At 41.5% G+C, this 19,000-nt stretch overlaps 1 protein-coding gene across 2 annotated transcripts; it reads left to right on the top strand.

Annotated features, from left to right (window-relative positions):
• Positions 1-531: 531 nt before the first annotated feature.
• Positions 532-17,146, top strand: stard4 (StAR related lipid transfer domain containing 4). Of its 2 annotated transcripts, none has more exons than XM_069912718.1 (6): positions 532-829; positions 1,879-1,993; positions 4,459-4,508; positions 8,089-8,215; positions 16,022-16,136; positions 16,583-17,146. In XM_069912718.1, the coding sequence occupies exons 1-6, from the start codon at positions 675-677 to the stop codon at positions 16,807-16,809; spliced, it is 789 nt and encodes a 262-aa protein (XP_069768819.1). In that variant the 5' UTR covers positions 532-674; the 3' UTR covers positions 16,810-17,146. The 2 variants fall into 2 exon arrangements, with proteins under 2 accessions (XP_069768819.1, XP_069768852.1); XM_069912751.1 differs by having other exon boundaries at positions 741-837.
• The last annotated feature ends 1,854 nt before the right edge of the window (positions 17,147-19,000 follow it).

The raw sequence follows: 19,000 nt of genomic DNA, 5'->3' as shown, positions 1-19,000 counted from the left end.
CTTATTGTTTCTCGGCTGGCTGTTCTCATTGGTTTTCTTCACCAATTGATAGTTTTTTGAGAAGTCGAATGGAATCAAGAAAAAAAAGCGAGTTTCATAGGGGAAAATTATAGAGATAATCGAGTGGTTCATGGTCTCACGAAGACCCACAAGCCTGGTTGGTGACTGACGTTAGTGGCTGGAAAACTGCTGGTGGAAATGAATAGCTGGGAGTCAATGCCATGCAGGTTGGATGGAGGCAGAGTGAGTGGAAGTGGACAGTGAACACGAGGTTTAATGAGCATGTTTCGATGGGTGTTTATTACCAGGTGCAGAAATGCTAGCAGCCTATTAATGGGGAGGGGGCATGTAAGTGAGAGAATGCAAATACTGCATTGCTGCAGCCCTTCCGGAGTCCCTTCGGCTGCACTGACATCCTCCTCAGGTGACGACAAGCAGAACCGGGCGACCGCCTGCGGGCCAATCGGATGGACCAGTGGCATGACGTCACTCCCTCCTCCCCTTTCCCCACCCCCCCCCCCCTCCCGGCAAGAGCCCCAATCACCGACTCACTCCCCTGGGCAACTGCACGACGTAGGGGGGAACCCTCCTTATTTTCCAGCCCCGCCGCCGTCAGCTCAAGCAGTGGGTCGGTCATATGGGAAGAAGCTGATTGCGAGTCGCGCCTCCGTGCAATGGCCCGGGCTCCCAACGGCGCGGGCACCGCGGTTCAGCGATGCTGGCCGCTGAATGGAGCTGTCAATCATATGACGTCATTCAGGATCCGCGGTTCCCCGAAGCGTTCAAGGGGCTCTGGAAACGACGGATGCACTGACGTCGGTGGAGGAAAGTGAGTAGGTAAGAAGGGAGCAGAATCTGCACCTGTCAACTGTTGGGTTCTCTTCAAAGGGGGTGGTGAGCATCAGCCATGCTCATAACTCACTGCAGTTCCTGCACCCTGACCCCAACGAGGAACCTGTAGAAGTTGTTAAAAGATGCTAAGTGACAGGGCAAATTTTATTTTTCTACTTAGAGATCCAGCATATCTGTAATGTTTGTTATGTCTTTCTGGCCTCAAACATGTGATGCCCGATTATGCCCTTGTGGCCAATTAACCTAATAACCCTGGGCATCTTTGCAAGATGGGAGAAAACCAGAGCACCCAGAGGAAACACATGCAGTCATGGGGAGAACATACAAACTCCTTACAGACAGTGCCAGATTTGAACCTGAGACACTGTCACTGCAACAGTGATGTACTAACCACTAGGCTGACCCTGTTGTGTGTGTAAACTATTTTGTTACGCAGAGGGGTTAGTATCTGGTCAGAGTTGATTATGGATTCATACAGTTCTTACATTTAAGAGCGATGGAGACCAGCAAAGCATAGAATTGGGTGGCACGGACCTGTGGGCTGAAATGGCCTGTTACCATGCTGTATGTCTAAATTTAAAAAAAATAGAAGCCTCATGTGGGCAAATAGGTGGGTTGGTTTGTTTTGTAGAACCCTGACTGTCCAGTGGGATGTTTAATTTTTTTTCAAGGACGCTTTGAACACATCCCTTTTTATTCATTCAAGGGATCTGAATTTTGCAGGCTGAGCCAGCATTTATTTGCCCATTCTTAATTGTCCTATGAAATGGTGATAGAGAATTTAAAAGATTCTTAGACAGACACATGGATGCAGTAAAAATAGAGGGTTATGATGCGAGGTAGGAAAGGTTTAGTTTGTTGAGTAGATTTTTATAGGTTGAGGGGTCTGTATTGTGCTGTAATGTTCCATGTCTAAAAATCTATAATTGCTCTATTACTTTGGTTAATAAATACACTTCACGAATTGAAATTAAACCATTAACTTCTCTGGGGAAATGATCTGATGCCTATCTTTTAATAATGCAGTTTAATGGAAATGGAAACTTTACCTGATGCACAAAAACTAGCTGCAGACATTGAAAGCATTCTTACTAATTATTATAACATTGGAAAGGATGAATGGAGAATTGCAAAGAAAACAGTGAGTATCTGACATGATTTGTAGATTGGAGTTTGTGAACTGACAACTGTATTCTCAGTATTCTCCAGTCGAGAATCTTGCTGGTGTCATGAGAGTTGGGATTGAAAACCACTGTGATATCTTTTCGATCAAGGAACAGGTGTAATAAGAATAAGAAAAAACTGCACATGCTGAAAATCTGAAATTAAAACAAAAAAAAACTAGATACATTTAGCATGTCAGGTAGCATCTATAGAAAGAGGAACGGAGCCAATGTTTTGGGTTAAAGGCCCCTTGTCAGAATCCAGGAATCTAACTTGAAACATTGGCTGTTTCTCTTTCCACTGCTACCTAATGGGCCGAATGGTTTTATAGTGTGACAGAGTATATAGATATGTTTTTCAAAGATAAATTGGAAAAGGTTTGTTAGAGTAGGTCACATACAAACACTTTAAAACGGATCTTATTTAAAATACTGGAGCTCTGGCTCATGGTAGACATACAAGCTCCAGAGATTTTGAAGAGTGCTCAAGAGACTTCACTAATGGATTGTTGTTTGCAAAAGGCATCAGATGAAAGAGCGTGCCTGAGCCGCTGCTGTCTGGAAGAGAACTTGCTGTTCTGAGAGGGTCATGTGGTTTTGCAAGCAGAGAGAGTCAGATAGACTTTCTCTCAGAGAGAGAGGGAGAGACAGAGATCACTTGCACAATGTTACAGCCAGCAGCCGGGACTGGCGCGGGACGGGCCGGGACTGGCGCGGGACGGGCCGGGACTGGCGCGGGACGGGCCGGGACTGGCGCGGGACGGGCCGGGACTGGCGCGGGACGGGCCGGGACTGGCGCGGGACGGGCCGGGACTGGCGCGGGACGGGCCGGGACTGGCGCGGGACGGGCCGGGACTGGCGCGGGACGGGCCGGGACTGGCGCGGGACGGGCCGGGACTGGCGCGGGACGGGCCGGGACTGGCGCGGGACGGGCCGGGACTGGCGCGGGACGGGCCGGGACTGGCGCGGGACGGGCCGGGACTGGCGCGGGACGGGCCGGGACTGGCGCGGGACGGGCCGGGACTGGCGCGGGACGGGCCGGGACTGGCGCGGGACGGGACGGGACTGGCGCGGGACGGGACGGGACTGGCGCGGGACGGGCCGGGACTGGCGCGGGACGGGCCGGGACTGGCGCGGGACGGGCCGGGACTGGCGCGGGACGGGCCGGGACTGGCGCGGGACGGGCCGGGACTGGCGCGGGACGGGCCGGGACTGGCGCGGGACGGGCCGGGACTGGCGCGGGACGGGCCGGGACGGGCCGGGACTGGCGCGGGACGGGCCGGGACTGGCGCGGGACGGGCCGGGACTGGCGCGGGACGGGCCGGGACTGGCGCGGGACGGGCCGGGACTGGCGCGGGACGGGCCGGGACTGGCGCGGGACGGGCCGGGACTGGCGCGGGACGGGCCGGGACTGGCGCGGGACGGGCCGGGACTGGCGCGGGACGGGCCGGGACTGGCGCGGGACGGGCCGGGACTGGCGCGGGACGGGCCGGGACTGGCGCGGGACGGGCCGGGACTGGCGCGGGACGGGCCGGGACTGGCGCGGGACGGGCCGGGACTGGCGCGGGACGGGCCGGGACTGGCGCGGGACGGGCCGGGACTGGCGCGGGACGGGCCGGGACTGGCGCGGGACGGGCCGGGACTGGCGCGGGACGGGCCGGGACTGGCGCGGGACGGGCCGGGACTGGCGCGGGACGGGCCGGGACTGGCGCGGGACGGGCCGGGACTGGCGCGGGACGGGCCGGGACTGGCGCGGGACGGGCCGGGACTGGCGCGGGACGGGCTGGCAAGCTCATGAAAAGTCCCCTACTTGGAAGAGGGCCTGATCAAAGCCCTTGTGGTTCATGCAAGAGGAGAGGACTGGCTATCTAATGTTTCTCTTGGAATAAGAGAAACAGAGAGGAAAGAGGTTATCATCTGGAGAACCCTGAAGGGGCAAGTTTTGTCAGCAAGACACTGAACTGGCTGATTAAAAAGGAACAACAAATCTCTCTCTGAAAACCGACAAGAACCTTCCTGAGCAGTAACCTTTTTCCTCTTTGACTCTCTCTGCTTGCAAAACAGAGTACTCTGTATACTCTGTCATAATAGGATCTTCTGTGTTTTCTTTCAGGAATAATCAATGCATATACAGTATAGAATTTGAATCATCTCATTTGCTGTACAGATTTCCTTATTTGTAAAGAATTTCTCCTTGTTTGATATCATCAAAAAAAAACTTTCAGCCTAGATAATTTGTAATTTAATTAGGTGCGTATAATATATGCAGTAATATAGTTTCTGCACATTTGCAAATGCTAAATTAGGTTGCAGAACCCCTCTTGTCGTCTTTATTATTTAAGAATTTTGTAATTCATGAGCATTCAAAAATTGGATGCAGTGTTAAACTTTGTCTTTTGTATTTCTTTTTATTTTATGACCTTTTTTAATTCTGATTTTGCAGAAAGATGTAGCTGTTTGGAGGAAACCCTCAGAGGAATTTGGGGGATATCTGTAAGTACTAATCCTCAAATATAGCCTTTTAATGGGCAAGATATGGAAATTACAAAAAAGATGAAAATATGTATTAGTTTAAGACTCAGGAAATATAAAGGAAATGCCAATAACTTTTCAAGGCACGTGAGGAGCCTTTCATTAACATAGCAGAGTCATACTGCACGGCTCAGGCCTTCAACCCAACTCGTACATGCTGACCAAGTTGGCATTTTTGGCTCAGCCCATTTGCCTGCATTCAGTCCACATCCTTCTAAGCACTTTAATAAATCAGTCCAAATGTCTTCTGAATTTCAAAATTGTTTCCACTTCTGCAGCTTCCTCTGACAGAACATTCTAGATATGGTTCACTCCCTGAGTGAGTACCCAAGTTGACTCTCAGGTCCCTTCCCCTCTCACCTTGTACCTATGCTTTCTAGGTCTAGAATCATCTGTCCTAACAGAAGACCCAGCTCCAACCCCCATGGCACATCGCTGATCACAGACTTCCGATCAGAAAAAACATCCCTATACTATCCTCTGACTATTTCCACAAAGCTCTTCTGAGATCTCACCTTCCAGACTAATCTGTCAAAAGCCTTGTTAAATTCCATGAATGCAATATCCTGCCTTGCCCTCATCAATCCTCTTTGTTCCTTCAAAAAAAATGTTAGATCTATGAGACGTTATCTGCCATGCCCAAAGCCATATTGACTACCTCCAATCAGTCCCTGTCTATCGAGGAGGTTACCAGAAAGTTGACAAAGGAAAGGCTGTGGATGTTGTCTACATGGACTTTAGTAAGGTCTTTGACAAAGTCCTACACAGGTTAGTCAAGAAGATTCAGATGCTAGGTATTCATGATGAAGTAGTCAAATCGATTTGACAATGGCTGGATGGGAGAAGCGAGATAGTGGTGGATGATTGCTTCTCAGACTGGAAGTCTATGACTAGTGGTGTGCCTCAGGTTGTTGGTCATCTATATCAATAATCTGGATGACAATGTGGTAAATTGGATCAGCAAGTTTGCAGATGACACAGATGGGAGGTGGGTTGGATAGTAAGGGAGGTTTTCAAAGCTTGCAGAGGGATCTGTCCGAGCTGGGAAAATGGGTCAAAAATTGGCAACTGGATATAATGCAGACAAGTGTGAGGTGTTATATTTTGGAAGGACAAACCAAGAAAGGACGCACACGATAAATGGTAGGGCACTGAGGAGTGCAGTAAAACAGAGGGTTCTGGGAATAGATATATAATTCCCTAAAAGTGGCATCACAGGTGGATAGGGTTGTAAAGAGACCTTTTGGCATATTGCCCTTCATAAATCAAAGTACTTCGTACAGGAGCTTGGATGTTATGGTAAAGTTGTATAAGACACTGGTGATCCCAAATTTTGAGTGCAGTGTGCAGTTTTGGACACCTAACTACAGGAAATATATAAATAAGATTGAAAGAGTGCAGAGAAGAGTTACTAGGATGTTGCCAGGACTTCAGGAACTGAGTTACAGGGAAAGGATAAACAGGTTAGGACTTTATTCACTGGATGTAGAAGAATGAGGGGAGATTTGATAAAGGTATTTTAAAATTATGAGGGGGGGATATAGATAGGCCTTTTCCACTGAGTGTAGGTGAGATATAAACCAGAAGACATGGGTTAAGAGTGAAAGGGGAAAATATGAGGGGGATCCTCTTTACACAGAGAGTGGTGGGAGTGTGGAATGAGCTCCCAGCTGAGGTGCTGAATGTGGACTCATTTTTAAGAAGAATTTGGACAGGTACATGAATGGGAGAGGTATGGAAGGCAATGGACTGTGTGCAGGTCAGTGGGACTAGGCAAAAAAAAAATGGTTCGGCACCGACTAGAAGGGCCAAAGGGGCCTGTTTCTATGTAGCAGTGTTCTATGGTTCCATTTCCTATGGTTCCACAGAAAGATGGTCATGTTGATCTTTAATGGAACCTAGCCACCCTTTTATTTTTGATATACCTGAAGAATCCTTTATCCTGCCTGCCAGCTCCATTTCATGTCCTCTTTTTGCCTTTCTGATTTCCCTCTTCAGAGTACACCTACATGTACTCATCAGGGGATCTGTTTGTTTCAGTCTGTTGAAGTCTGATGTATTCCTGACCTCGATATCCCATCAACCGTGGTTCTTTAAACTTGTCATCATTGTGCATGATGTGCCTGAAATCTTGCTATCTCACTTTCCAACCATCCCCTTATCTGTAAAAATCCTCCCCCAATCAGCTTCTGGAAGTTCCTGCTTAATTGCTCCAAATTCAGACCAGTCCCATTTTTTTGCACAACTCTTTTGTGGAGTTATAGTCACTGGTTTCAAAGTTCTCCCCTACTGTCACTTCAGTCACTTGGCTTAATCTTGTTCCCTAAGAGGAGATTCAATGTTGGGTCCTCAATATATTGATTGAGGAAACTCTTGGACATACTTAATGAATTCCAAACTCTTAATGGGTTCTAAATGATTTTCATACAGTTATCTGCAATTTTCCAACACATCTCATCCAATTTCTGTTGACTATTGGAAAGCCAAGCAGCCCAAACAAAGTGATTTGTTGTAATTACATTGTCAAATGTCTTACAGCCAATTGAACACTTTTGAAGTCATTGCTGTTATTAAGAGAATTTTAAAAATAGAGCTGATGATGAAGGCTGGATCTGTTAGAAATCTATGAGCTCTTTTAGCAAATCTTAAATGGTAACACGTATATTAAGTTGTTATTTTCACTTGAGTTTTTATCAGCAATGATGAAAGTGAACCTGTCAGGATTGTGGACAAGGCAGCAAAGTAAAACAGATGTAAATTGTGATTTTGATAACCTTCTGAAATGTGAATTAGACAGAAAAGTGACATGTTGCATTTGAAGCGTACACGCTACAACAAGTGTGGAAGGAAGACACGCATACAAGGAGTCGAAATCAAAGACTACTTTATTGCCCTGGTACCCCTGCTTATATGGGCCCGCATCATTGGACCGCCGATCTCGGGTTGGTCAGCATTCCCACCAGAGTTCTCCGTCTTCCTGCCATGTGGAGGTCACCTGGGACGATGGCCGGTGTCACCCCCAGGTCGCCACGTTTGTTGGCCATTTTGCGGGCCAGTTTGCATCTCCATGCACGAGCTGCTACACTTTCCTCAGACTTTCAATGTTCCTTAGATTTTTAATGGATCCAAACTTTACTGAGGCAAGAAATTACAGGCATTTATGGATAATAAAGTTGATCTCCACATTTTCCTCAATATTGAAATATTGATCCATGCTTTTGTTATCTTCAGATTTGACAATTTAATATGATCTTACAGTTAGTGTCTTGCCTTCATTCTCTTAAAAAATCAGCTCACCTTATTTAAATGTCTGTCTGATTTTAAGCATACCTTAAGAAAAGTTTAGGCCCAAAATATTGCTTTCCATGGATACTGCAGGACCTGCTGTTTTCCTCCAGCAATTTTGTGTACTTCAGGAAAATAATGCTGTCTTAAAAGATAACTTGTGTGGTAAAATGCATTGCAAACCTGTTTATAGAGAAAATTTGTTTGGATAGAAGAACATTTGTGAAATTTTGTAACATTTGGATGCAATTCTCAGCTACAAAACACAAGGAATTGTTAAAGAGACTCCCAACAGAATAGTAGATTTCATTCGACCTGGCCCATGTAGATTAGACTGGGACCGCCTGATGACATCCTTGGACATCATTGGAGAATTTGACCAGGTATGATGATTCAACAGGCAAGTGACAAGCACTTTGTATCTCTTTTTTTAAATTTGTTTGTCTTGTGCATTTGCAGAGGGATTTTCCTCTGGAATCCTGCAGACAGTAAAAGCAAATCTGTATATGGGAATCTCTTAAGCTACTCATATCTTGTTTCTGCCATGTGCTTTTAAAAAATTTTTCCTTTACTATTGCTTTTTCTCATTATGAAAGCATGTTGAAAGAGATTTCTAACTGTCGAATGATACAATCAACTTTTTTAAGATCCAGGATGCAAGTGTTTGCATTTGTGCCTTCTTGTTGATGTAGTGGTGCAGTTGATAGTGAGGCTGAAGACTACTGAACTGAGGAATTAATTCATGATGTTGTCATCAGAATGAAACAGTGGAGCATTTAGCCGGGCAGACTTCACAACCTGCAAACTCTCTCGACGAGAGGTTGTTGCTGTGTCCAGATACCTCTGTTTTATTTTAAGATGGTGAATGAATTGGATTTCCAGACCATCCTTCAGCACAGGATCTCCCTGCTTTCATCTATGCAATTCATGAGCACTTTCAAATCACATGGAGTAAATTGTGACATTCTTGCTTTCCTCCAAACTCTCTTGACCCTTTCTGCCAGTAGGTTTGTTGCTGCTATCAGTACTCATTGGAGGCTGTGCTTGCTGGAATTGGTGCATAAGAGTGTGTATATCCCCCTACATTAGATTTTGTGTCTTACAAGTCGACGCAATTCCCATTTTACTCCACACTTGTACATTTTGCAGAGATGTTTATTAGCCAATTTCACAATCCTTTTTTTTCAAACTTTATTTAAAAGATAATAAAAACATTACATACAGTACAGAAATAATCCAAAAAAAAATTTTACATTAACATCCATCCCACCCTCCCACCCCTATAGCCAACTCCCTTAAGGGGAGCAAAAAAAAGATTGTATACATAAAAATAGAATATTTTCTCCAAAACTACTTTAATTCCTTGCCAAAATGATTGAACTTTAACACAAGTCCAAACAGCATGTAGAAAAGTTCCAATACATAAGCCACATCTAAAACAATCCGAATTACTAAACCCATATTTTTTTAAACTTTTCTGGGGTCAAATATAATTGATATAAAAAATTATAATTAACCATTCCATATCTTACATTAGTCAATTTAATTACATTATCCTGACACCATCATCTTCAGGAAAAATAAATACTAAATCAATCTCCCATTTAAGTTTAGACTTCTCCCAATCTGTCTTATCCATACTATCTTGTAACAAATAATACATAACTGAAATATAACCGCATATTAGGGTTAGGGTTAGGATATCAAAGATTCAAATCTTGACAAAGTAGGTAAAATCATCTCTTTACCATAATTATCTTTTATCAAAGCTCTAAGTTGATAATACACAAACAAAGAATTTACAGGTATATCAAATCTCTCTCAATTGATTTTAAAAAAAAATTAAAAAAAAATCTTGTATTGTCTTTATACCTTTAGAATCCCAAATCTTTAAATAATTATTAAATGTTGAAAGCTGATTATTTTACAGTGGAGTTAAAATTGATAATTTATCTTTTGACCCTAACACCCTATTTTTTTAACCAAATCTTTAACAAATGCTTCAATATCAGCATATCATATTGCTGTAACAAAATCAAATTCCAATGAAATATTAATTCATGTATTTCAACCCTAGAAATACACGCCATCTCCAATTTAGCCCAGCTGGGAGGCTAATCTAAATCCATCAATCTACTACTAAACTTTAACTGGGCCGCTTCATAATAATTTTGAAAATGTGGTAATTGTCGTCCGCCCAATGTATACTTCCATGCAACGCCACTCAAGCTAATTTACCTTTCCCTAAAAACTCTCACACTGCTTTTTTCAAATCTTGAAAAAAGCCCTTAGAAAGTAAACAAGGTAATGACTGAAATAAATATCGAATTCGAGGAAAAATATTCATTTTAATACAATTAACCCAACCAATCAAAGTTAATGGAAGATCTTTCCTCTTGATCAAATCTGCTTTAATCCGTCTTAACATAGGTACATAATTTAATTGATATAATGATTGATAATTTGTATCCATAAACACACTTAAATATTTAATTTTACTTGTCCACCTTAATTTTGTAATTGTTTTAAATTCAGAATAATCTCTTACTTTAACTTGTAAAATTTAACTTTTATCCCAATTAACTTTATATCCCAATTAATTCTCCAAATTTCTGCAAACACTCTTGCAATTGTTTCAATGACCGTTCCGGTTCCATAAAATATACCAACACATCGTCCGCAAATAAGTTAATTTTATATTCTTCATTCTTAACCCTCTTCCCTCTTCTTTCTTCATTTTGTCTAATACCCTGAGCTAATGGTTCAATAACCAACGCAAATAAGGCAGGTGACAATGGGTAGCCCTGTCGAGTTGAACAAGTCAATTTAAATGGTAAAGAAATCTGTCCCTTTGTCACCACCCTAGCAATTGGGTTCGTGTATAAAGCCTTAACCCAACCAATAAAAGAAGGGCCAAATTTAAATTTCTGTAACACTTTAAATAAAAAATCCCACTCAACCCTATCAAAAGCTTTTTCTGCACCAAATGGTTGCTTTCGATATGCATTGACCAAAGTAATTAATCGAAATATATTGTCTGATGCATTTCTATTCTTAATAAAACCTGTTTGATCAATATATACCAATTTAGGTAAATATTTAGCAAGTCTATTAGCTAATACTTTCGCTATAATTTTATAATCTACATTTAATAAAGAAATAGGTCTATATGAAGACATTTTTAATGGATATCTTTTTTGGAATGACACTTGAACATGATTCTGGTAACTTCTGATCTTCAGTAACTTGATTCAACACCTCCAAATATATTAGAAAAATCATCATAAAAAAATTTATAAAATTCCACAGGGAACCCATCATCCCCTGGGGACTTTCCATTAGGCATTTCCTGAATAGCTTCCTTAATTTCAAAATCCATAAATGAAGATTCCAATTCCTGAACCTCATTTCCATCTAATACTTTAATTTAGATAAGTAAGAGTCTGTTTCCCCTCAGAAGTATATAATTTTAAATAAAATGAATAAAACTGGTCATTAATTTCCTGAGGTTTATAAGTAACTTTTGAATTCTTAACAGCATTAATAATCTGAGATGTCTGTTCAGCATTCAATTGCCAAGCAAGTACCTTATGAGCTCTTTCCCCAACTCATAATAACATTGTTTAGATCGATTAATTAAGCGCTCAAACTTTGTAAAGTATAACATAATTTCAACCATGCCAATGTGACTTTTTAAAAATCTTCTGTTACATCTTTCTGAAAATCTTTCTCTAACTCAGCAATCTTATTTTCTAACTCTAAACTTTCTGCCATATATTGTTTCTTAACTTTCGTAGAATAACTAATAATCTTCCCCCTCAAATAAGCTTTTAAAGCATCCCATTATTACAAAATGACTATCCACAGAATCAACATTCTCAGTCAAAAATAAAGAGATAGGTTCTTTAACAAACTCTGGTTTTTTCAGTAACATAACATAACATAACAATTACAGCACGGAAACAGGCCATTAGGCCCTTCTAGTCCGCACCGAACCAAACACCCCTTTCTAGTCCCACCTCCCTGCACAATGCCCATAACCCTCCATCTTCTTCTCATCCATATACCTGTCCAACCTTTTCTTAAATAATACAATTGACTCCGCCGCCACTATTTCTCCCGGAAGATCATTCCACACAGCTACCACTCTCTGAGTAAAGAAGTTCCCCCTCATGTTACCTCTAAACCTCTGCCCCTTAATTCTTAACTCATGTCCTCTTGTTTTAAACTTTCCTCCTCTTAACGGAAATAGTCTATCCACATCCATTCTGTCTATCCCTTTCATAATCTTAAATACTTCTATCAAATCCCCTCTCAACCTTCTACGCTCCAAAGAATAAAGACCCAATCTGTCCAATCTCTCCCCATACTCCAGATGCTTAAACCTCCATATAAACGATGGACGTACGACCTCCGAACTTTCCAAAGGAAAAAGTAATAATGAATGATCTGATATAACTACTTTTATATTCAGCTCTTAATACTCTACCTTGCAAATGTGCTGATACCAAAAATAAATCAATTCTAGAAAACAAATCATATCATGAAGAGTAAAAAAAATCTTTCTCTGTAGGATTAACTTTTCTCCAAATATCCACCAAATTTAAATCTTTCAATAACACATTAATTTGTGTTGCCATCTTTGATTTCCTTATACTTTTTGGATTTCTGTCCAATAAAGGGTCCAAAACACAATAAAATCACCACCAACTAAGACATTTTCATTAGCTTGAGTTAACAATAGAAAAGCTTCTGAAATAAACTGCTCATCATCTATATTAGGGGCACAAAGATTCAGCAAAAATTTTAGTTCTTTCTTAATACTCTGCCAGCATACCCCTCAACATTCTAATTGAAATGGTAAATTTTTATGAATCAAAATCGCTACTCCTCTTGCCTTAGAATTAAAAGAAGAAGAAAAAACATGACCAATCCAATCTCTTTTCAATTTCAAATGTTCTTTTTCAGTCAAATGTGTTTCTTGTAAAAAATGCAATATCAATTTTCATTTTTTTTATATAAGCCAATATTCTCTTTCTCTTAATTGGATTATTTAATCCCTGAACATTAAAAGTTGCAAAATTCAACTTAGACATCTTTTTAAACTACTAATATATTTACACACTATAAAATAATGCTCCCCTCTATAGTTCTTTTTAAAAAAAAACAAAAAAAAAAACACCCAAAGGTAGTAATATCCTAAAAATCTGGGTGTGGTAAACCCACTAGTGGCAGATGACTATCAAAGTTTTCAGTGTCATCCACCCTTCCCCCCCCCCCCAGCCAATACTTATGTATTATTTAATCAAACACAATAAAATATAGTCCATATATTCAGCCCAATGATTCCAAGCCCAGCGACTGCTTCGTATCTTCAACATCAAGAAGACTTTGTGTCAACTCTTCTTTCTTTCCATTCTTTCCAATACATTCCACTCTTTCCATTCCCATGTCCATTTCCATTTACCCTCCTCTTAGGAGACAATGGTGGAGAATGCCCATTTCTTTGCAATTCCAGCAAAGAATTAGCAAAAACCAAAGCATGATCATTCTCAAAGAATTGAAATTGAAAGTTTCCATAAAAAACCTTCAAAATTGCAGGATAACAAAAAGCAAACTTGTAGCCTTTTCACCACAAAACATCTTTGTCCGTATTAAATTATCGTCGTCTTCTAATAGCCTCGTGGCTCAAATCGGCATAAAAGAACACTTATTTTGAACCATTAATGGAGACTGATTCTGCCGTGCTTTCTGTACTGCCATACGTAAAATCATTTCTCTATCTTGGTATTTTAAACAACGAACCAAGACTGCTCTCGGTGTTTGTCCTGGAAGTGGTTTACTTCACAGAGCTCTGTGAGCCCTATCCAGTTCCAGGCCTTCAGGAAAAAGCTCTTTACCCACCACCTCTGGGATCCAGTGCTTAAAATTTTTTATACGATCAGCACCTTCAGTGTTCTCTGGAAGACCAACTATTTTCACATCATTCCTTAGGCTTTGATTTTCCAACGAATCGATCTTCTTCATTAAATCTCTTTCTTTGAATCCCCCAATCTACAAAAGAACCTTCCACTTTTTTCATTTTTTCTCTATTGTGTTCTACCTGATTTTGACACTCAGAAAAGGCTGTTTCAATTTTCTTAAAATTACCTTGCAGAGTATCAACTGATTTTATACATTTATTAATATCACTCTTAACTACAGTCATTTCCTGTTTCACAGTTGACATTTCATCAAACAGGGTATTCATTTATATTTTCATCTCCATAAATCATTGATTCACTTGAGTTGATATTTGTTTTGACATATTATGCATTTGACAAGCAATCCCATACAAAACAATAAACACTGAATCCATTCCAGATTCCACTTTTTGAGATCTGCCTCCTTTAACTACAGGCTCCTCCTCCTGGACAAATTCCAATAAAGTAAGTTCCTCTTCTTCCTCAGTCACTGTAGGTCCTTTGGCTGAACAGCTGCGGGTCTGGACACCCGACGCTGGCACCCTAACCTCGTCGGGACGCTGGCATTCAGGCCCCCCCACAGCCCATACTTTATCCAACAGTTCTCGGACCTGGGATTCCCCACACAGGCCAGGCAAAGCCGTCGGACATGCAGGAGCCTCCTCCGACGCTACATTGCGCGCCACCGGGCCGCCCAGCGAGGTCGCCGGTCCCCTTGTTGGTGGTACCACCCGCGCACACGACTTCACGTGAACGCGGATCAGCAACGGCCGAGCTCACCAAAGTGTCAGCGCCATCTTGCGGAGGCAGGATCGGCGCCGGAGTCGAGCTCAAATGGGGCTGGAGTCCTCTGAGGCTTGGAGACTCCCAACCATGACTCCCAACCCTGAATTCTTCCGCACTTTTGTATGGTAATTTTTTCTGAAGTTGAGGTTTAAATTGGATGCCATCATAAATCACTGTTATTTAAACAATTGTAAATATTATTTTTAACCACTTTTATGCTTTTTAAAAACCAGGTATTTAGTGATCCAGCTGGGGAAAAGTGGAACACACATCTTTCTTCTACGCCATCTTGCCACGCCCCCCAATTTCACAATTATTTTGAGGGAGAATTTACTTCAGAGTATGCAGCGCTTATTAAAAATAACATTAAAATTGGCTTGAAGTCAATTTTCTAGGTAAATGGGCTGCTTCTCATCTGGTTCACATAAATTGATAAATTCAACGCCAATATTAAGTGCCTGGCGAAAAGTGTTACAATCTCCTCCACTAATTTTATAGATTTAATAAACAATCATGGTTCAGAGAAGAGCATGGAATCTCCAAGAATCCTGTTCAATATTTTTGTATTACTTAAAACTTTCAGTGCTGTTCTTGCCAGGAGGCCCTTGCAGAAATCCAAGAAACCTGTGTAGAGCCAGATAGACAACCCTGGAGTGGATATATACCTGAATGTATACAATAAATGACATTTAAGTGTTTTCTCTCTTTGGCACATAATCTCAATCCATTATCGAAGCGAATGTGTGCATGTTTATACACAGTGGAAGTTCCATGGAGATGTTTCTTTAATTTTCCCTTTTATATGTGGTCTTCCTCATACACCATAAATAGATCATGCTTTTAGTAGCTTCAGCCTCAATCCTTGCTATTTTCTCCCTGAAACTCTGCCTCTTTCCTTCCTTTCAAAATACTCCTTAAAACCTGCCTCTTTGATCAGTCTTTTGTTATCCATCTTGCATCTCCTTGTGTGGCTCAGTACCAAATATTGCTGGGCTAACAGTAAAGTGAAGGGCAAGATGTGTTGCTCGTAGAGCCTGCTGCCTCATAGTGCGAGTGGCCCAAGTACAATCCTGATCTCGGATGCTCTGTGTTTTCTCTGTGACCAAAATGGGTTTCCACAAGTGGCCTGCTTTCCTCCCACATCCTAAAGATGTGTAGGTTAGTAGGGGAATGAGCCACTGTCATTTGCCTCTGGTATGAAGATGAGTGGTAGAAGCTATGGTGGGGGGACGGTGGGGAATGAAGGAGAGTAGCTGATGAGAATGCGAGAATTTAAAATAAACCAGGATTGATGTCAAAATATAAATGGGTGGTTGATGGATTCAGTGGGCTGAATTACCTATTTCTGTGCTGTATCACTCAATGACTCCAATATCTTGTTGTTGGTTCAGAAAAATACCCATAGAAAAAGGAATAATGAAAACATTTTATTTTATGTAGGATTGTTGTTTGATGCAATACACCACAGCAGGACAGTTGTGGAATGTGATTGCTCCAAGAGAATTTATCGACTTTTCCTATACCACAGATTACCAAGATGGACTACTGACTTGTGGTAAGCACATATAACTATGTTTGCAGCCTATTTTCTCTCCTTCCCTGGGAAAATCTTGTTCTTCTGTCCTACTTCTTTCCATAAATACACCACTGAGAATGAGAATCTGGAAGTGTATGCAATTTTGGCTAAACAAAATGATAACTTTTGTTGTTGATTTCTATGAGCTTTTTGCAGATGTATGTGAAAGAGAAAATCTATTCCAGTCATGCACTAGTACAATTCTCAACACATGAGGAGTATTATCTGTATTAAATTACATTAAATGTGTGTCTTTGACTAAGGGTCTGGATTCTTAATGTATGTTCCCAGTAGGCACAATCTTGGGCTAAGCCATAAACGTAGCCATGTTATAAAAACTGTGTTTCTTTGTTAATTAATTTTTAAAAATAAAAATGAATGATCTAATTCTGTCAAAGTGCAACCTTTTTGTTAACCCAATACAGGAGTCAGTGTTGAATATGGGGAGAAACAAGACCTTTTTGTTCGTGGATTTAATCACCCTTGTGGATGGTTTTGCATTCCTTTGAAGAGTGACCCTAACCACAGCCTCTTGACTGGTTTTATTCAGACTGACTTGCGAGGAATGTTGCCACAAACATTGGTGGACTCTGCAATGGGTAATTCATTAGTCAATTTCTATACTGACCTCCAGAATGCTTTGAAAACTTGAGGCTGAGCTAAAATAATAACCATAGGCAGTGACCTCTTTAAAAAAAAAATACTTGTTTTGTAATTCCTTAAATATGCAATTTATCTTATTTTGTCACAAGCAAATGCTGGCATTAAGGGCAATATTTGATGGCAATTGCCAGTTACATTGTGTTTCCTTTTAGATGTTCTATTTATATGTGTAAATAGATTACAACTGAGATTTGCATTCAAAGAATTAATTATTGTAGCTTAACAAATCAGGAAGATCAGTTTAGATTTTAGGATGAAGACTGAATACTCTAAAACTGTACCTCAAAAAAATGTCTATTAAAATGGCACAAAGTGGTTTAATTTCATTCTGTGGGAGAGTGATTTTTTTTTGTCGTTGTATGAGTAAGAAATTATACTGTATACTGGTTGTGAAGATTCACACTTAAACTGAGCACAATTTCAAGAATTGTATATAGAGCATGGACTTACTTGGTTGAGATTTTGACATTTTTAAGCTTTTAAACCAGAATTCTAAACTGGATCCACTGCTGAAAGAGGTGGGATGGCTTTAGGACTCAAGCACTGAGTTAGAAAGAGTATTGGACATGAGGTCATTTTTCTTGGCTGAAAAGACCTTCCCAGCAAAATGCCAATGAATCTGATCTATAGGTGTGGTGGAACACTGTAATACATCCATTGTACTGATTGGCCCACCCTTGATACTGTAACTCCTTCCCCTCAGGATTCCTAATGAAGGTGGTACCACCCAATCCCCTCCCTCAGTACTGCCTGGAATCGGGCCAACAACATGTAAGACATACCTGTAAGTTTATAGAGATTAAATCCTATTAATCTCGACCTGATCTGTTGGGTCTAATTGATAGCACCACAATTTAATTGCTATAATTTTATGCTATGGACAAGGCTAGTTGAGCAGAGAAGCTGGATGCTGACTCTAAGGATCCAGAGGCCTCTGTAAAATTCGACCAGTGACTGCACTGCCTGAATGTCTTTACGAGGCAACACAATATTCAGGAAGAAGTTGACAAGAGACCTGCTGTTTGCACAGGTTGACTACCACATTTTCCAGATAATATGTACTGTGACACTATGGGAATCCTGCAAAAGCAGTACCAGGTCATGAAGAACATAATCTATACCAGATATCTCCTGGGCAAGCACTTGGCGAGTCCGTTGATGAGTACATTTGGGCCTTGTGGAAGTTGGGGTGAGCTTGTGGCAATACTGACGTTACAGCAGCCTGATCGGTGATCAGGGATGCCTGTGTGTGGGGGCGTGGCAAGAAGGCATAAAGTCTAGACGTGCAATCTCGACCTCTCTGGCCAGACTTTTAAATACCCATTTTTTAACCCTTTGTTTTCAAGTTTAAACTTTTTAAATTTTAGTTTAAAGTATTAAGGAATTATTATGGCCACTAATGGTAAAAAGACTAAACCTCAAGTTCAAAAGAAGTTACATTTTCGAAGTGCTGAAGATTTGGGGCCTAGACGACTTCATACAGCCCCAGACTCAATCTCTTCATTGTCTAAACCCCAAAGATCGCCTGTGGGGGCTGAAAAAAAATCTATTGCTTACCAAATGAAGGATGGCGCTGGAATTACCCGTTCTCTGGAAGAAGGTGCTTGTTCCCAAGAACAGTTTTCCCAATTTGGAAAGCCTTTCAATTTCAACGGAGGGTGCATGCAGGAAGACGATTCCATTGTTTTTGCAGTCCTGTGGTCGGGAGGTCGCGACCCTGCGTGGTCTCCACTAACCTTGTGGGGGTGGGCTCCTCTGTCCACAGCGGGTCCATGCTTCTTCTTTCTCTTCCGGCGTCTTTACTTTTTTTTCCCGTTGTTTTTGGTTTTTCTTTCTTAGGTGCCATTTTCTTTCTTTTCTCCACACCTTTATCTTTTATTTGTTGTGTTTTGTGTTTCTTGAGCTTTGCGTTTCCTTCACTTTTTTTCTTCTTTTCTGGAGAGGGCTGGTATACTCCTACCGGCCACTACTCCATCACGTGACTCCTCTTTTGCTTTAAAATTGATCTGCAATTAAATTCTATTGCAAGTCTTTTTATAATAACACTCCAACTTCTCTGTGGAAGATATTATCAGTGTGTGGAATGTCTAGGGATTTTGGGGAAGGAAAGTGAATGCAGTTCCTATTTCAAAGGAGAAAAAGCTGAGAGAGCTGAAGGGCCTAAGGGTAGCTAAGTCTCC

The sequence above is a fragment of the Narcine bancroftii genome, chromosome 1, assembly GCF_036971445.1.
Source record: "Narcine bancroftii isolate sNarBan1 chromosome 1, sNarBan1.hap1, whole genome shotgun sequence".
NCBI classification, from domain to species: domain Eukaryota; kingdom Metazoa; phylum Chordata; class Chondrichthyes; order Torpediniformes; family Narcinidae; genus Narcine; species Narcine bancroftii.
The sequence above is the reverse complement of the archived record's forward strand: the minus strand, read 5'-3'. Positions and strand labels throughout refer to the sequence as shown.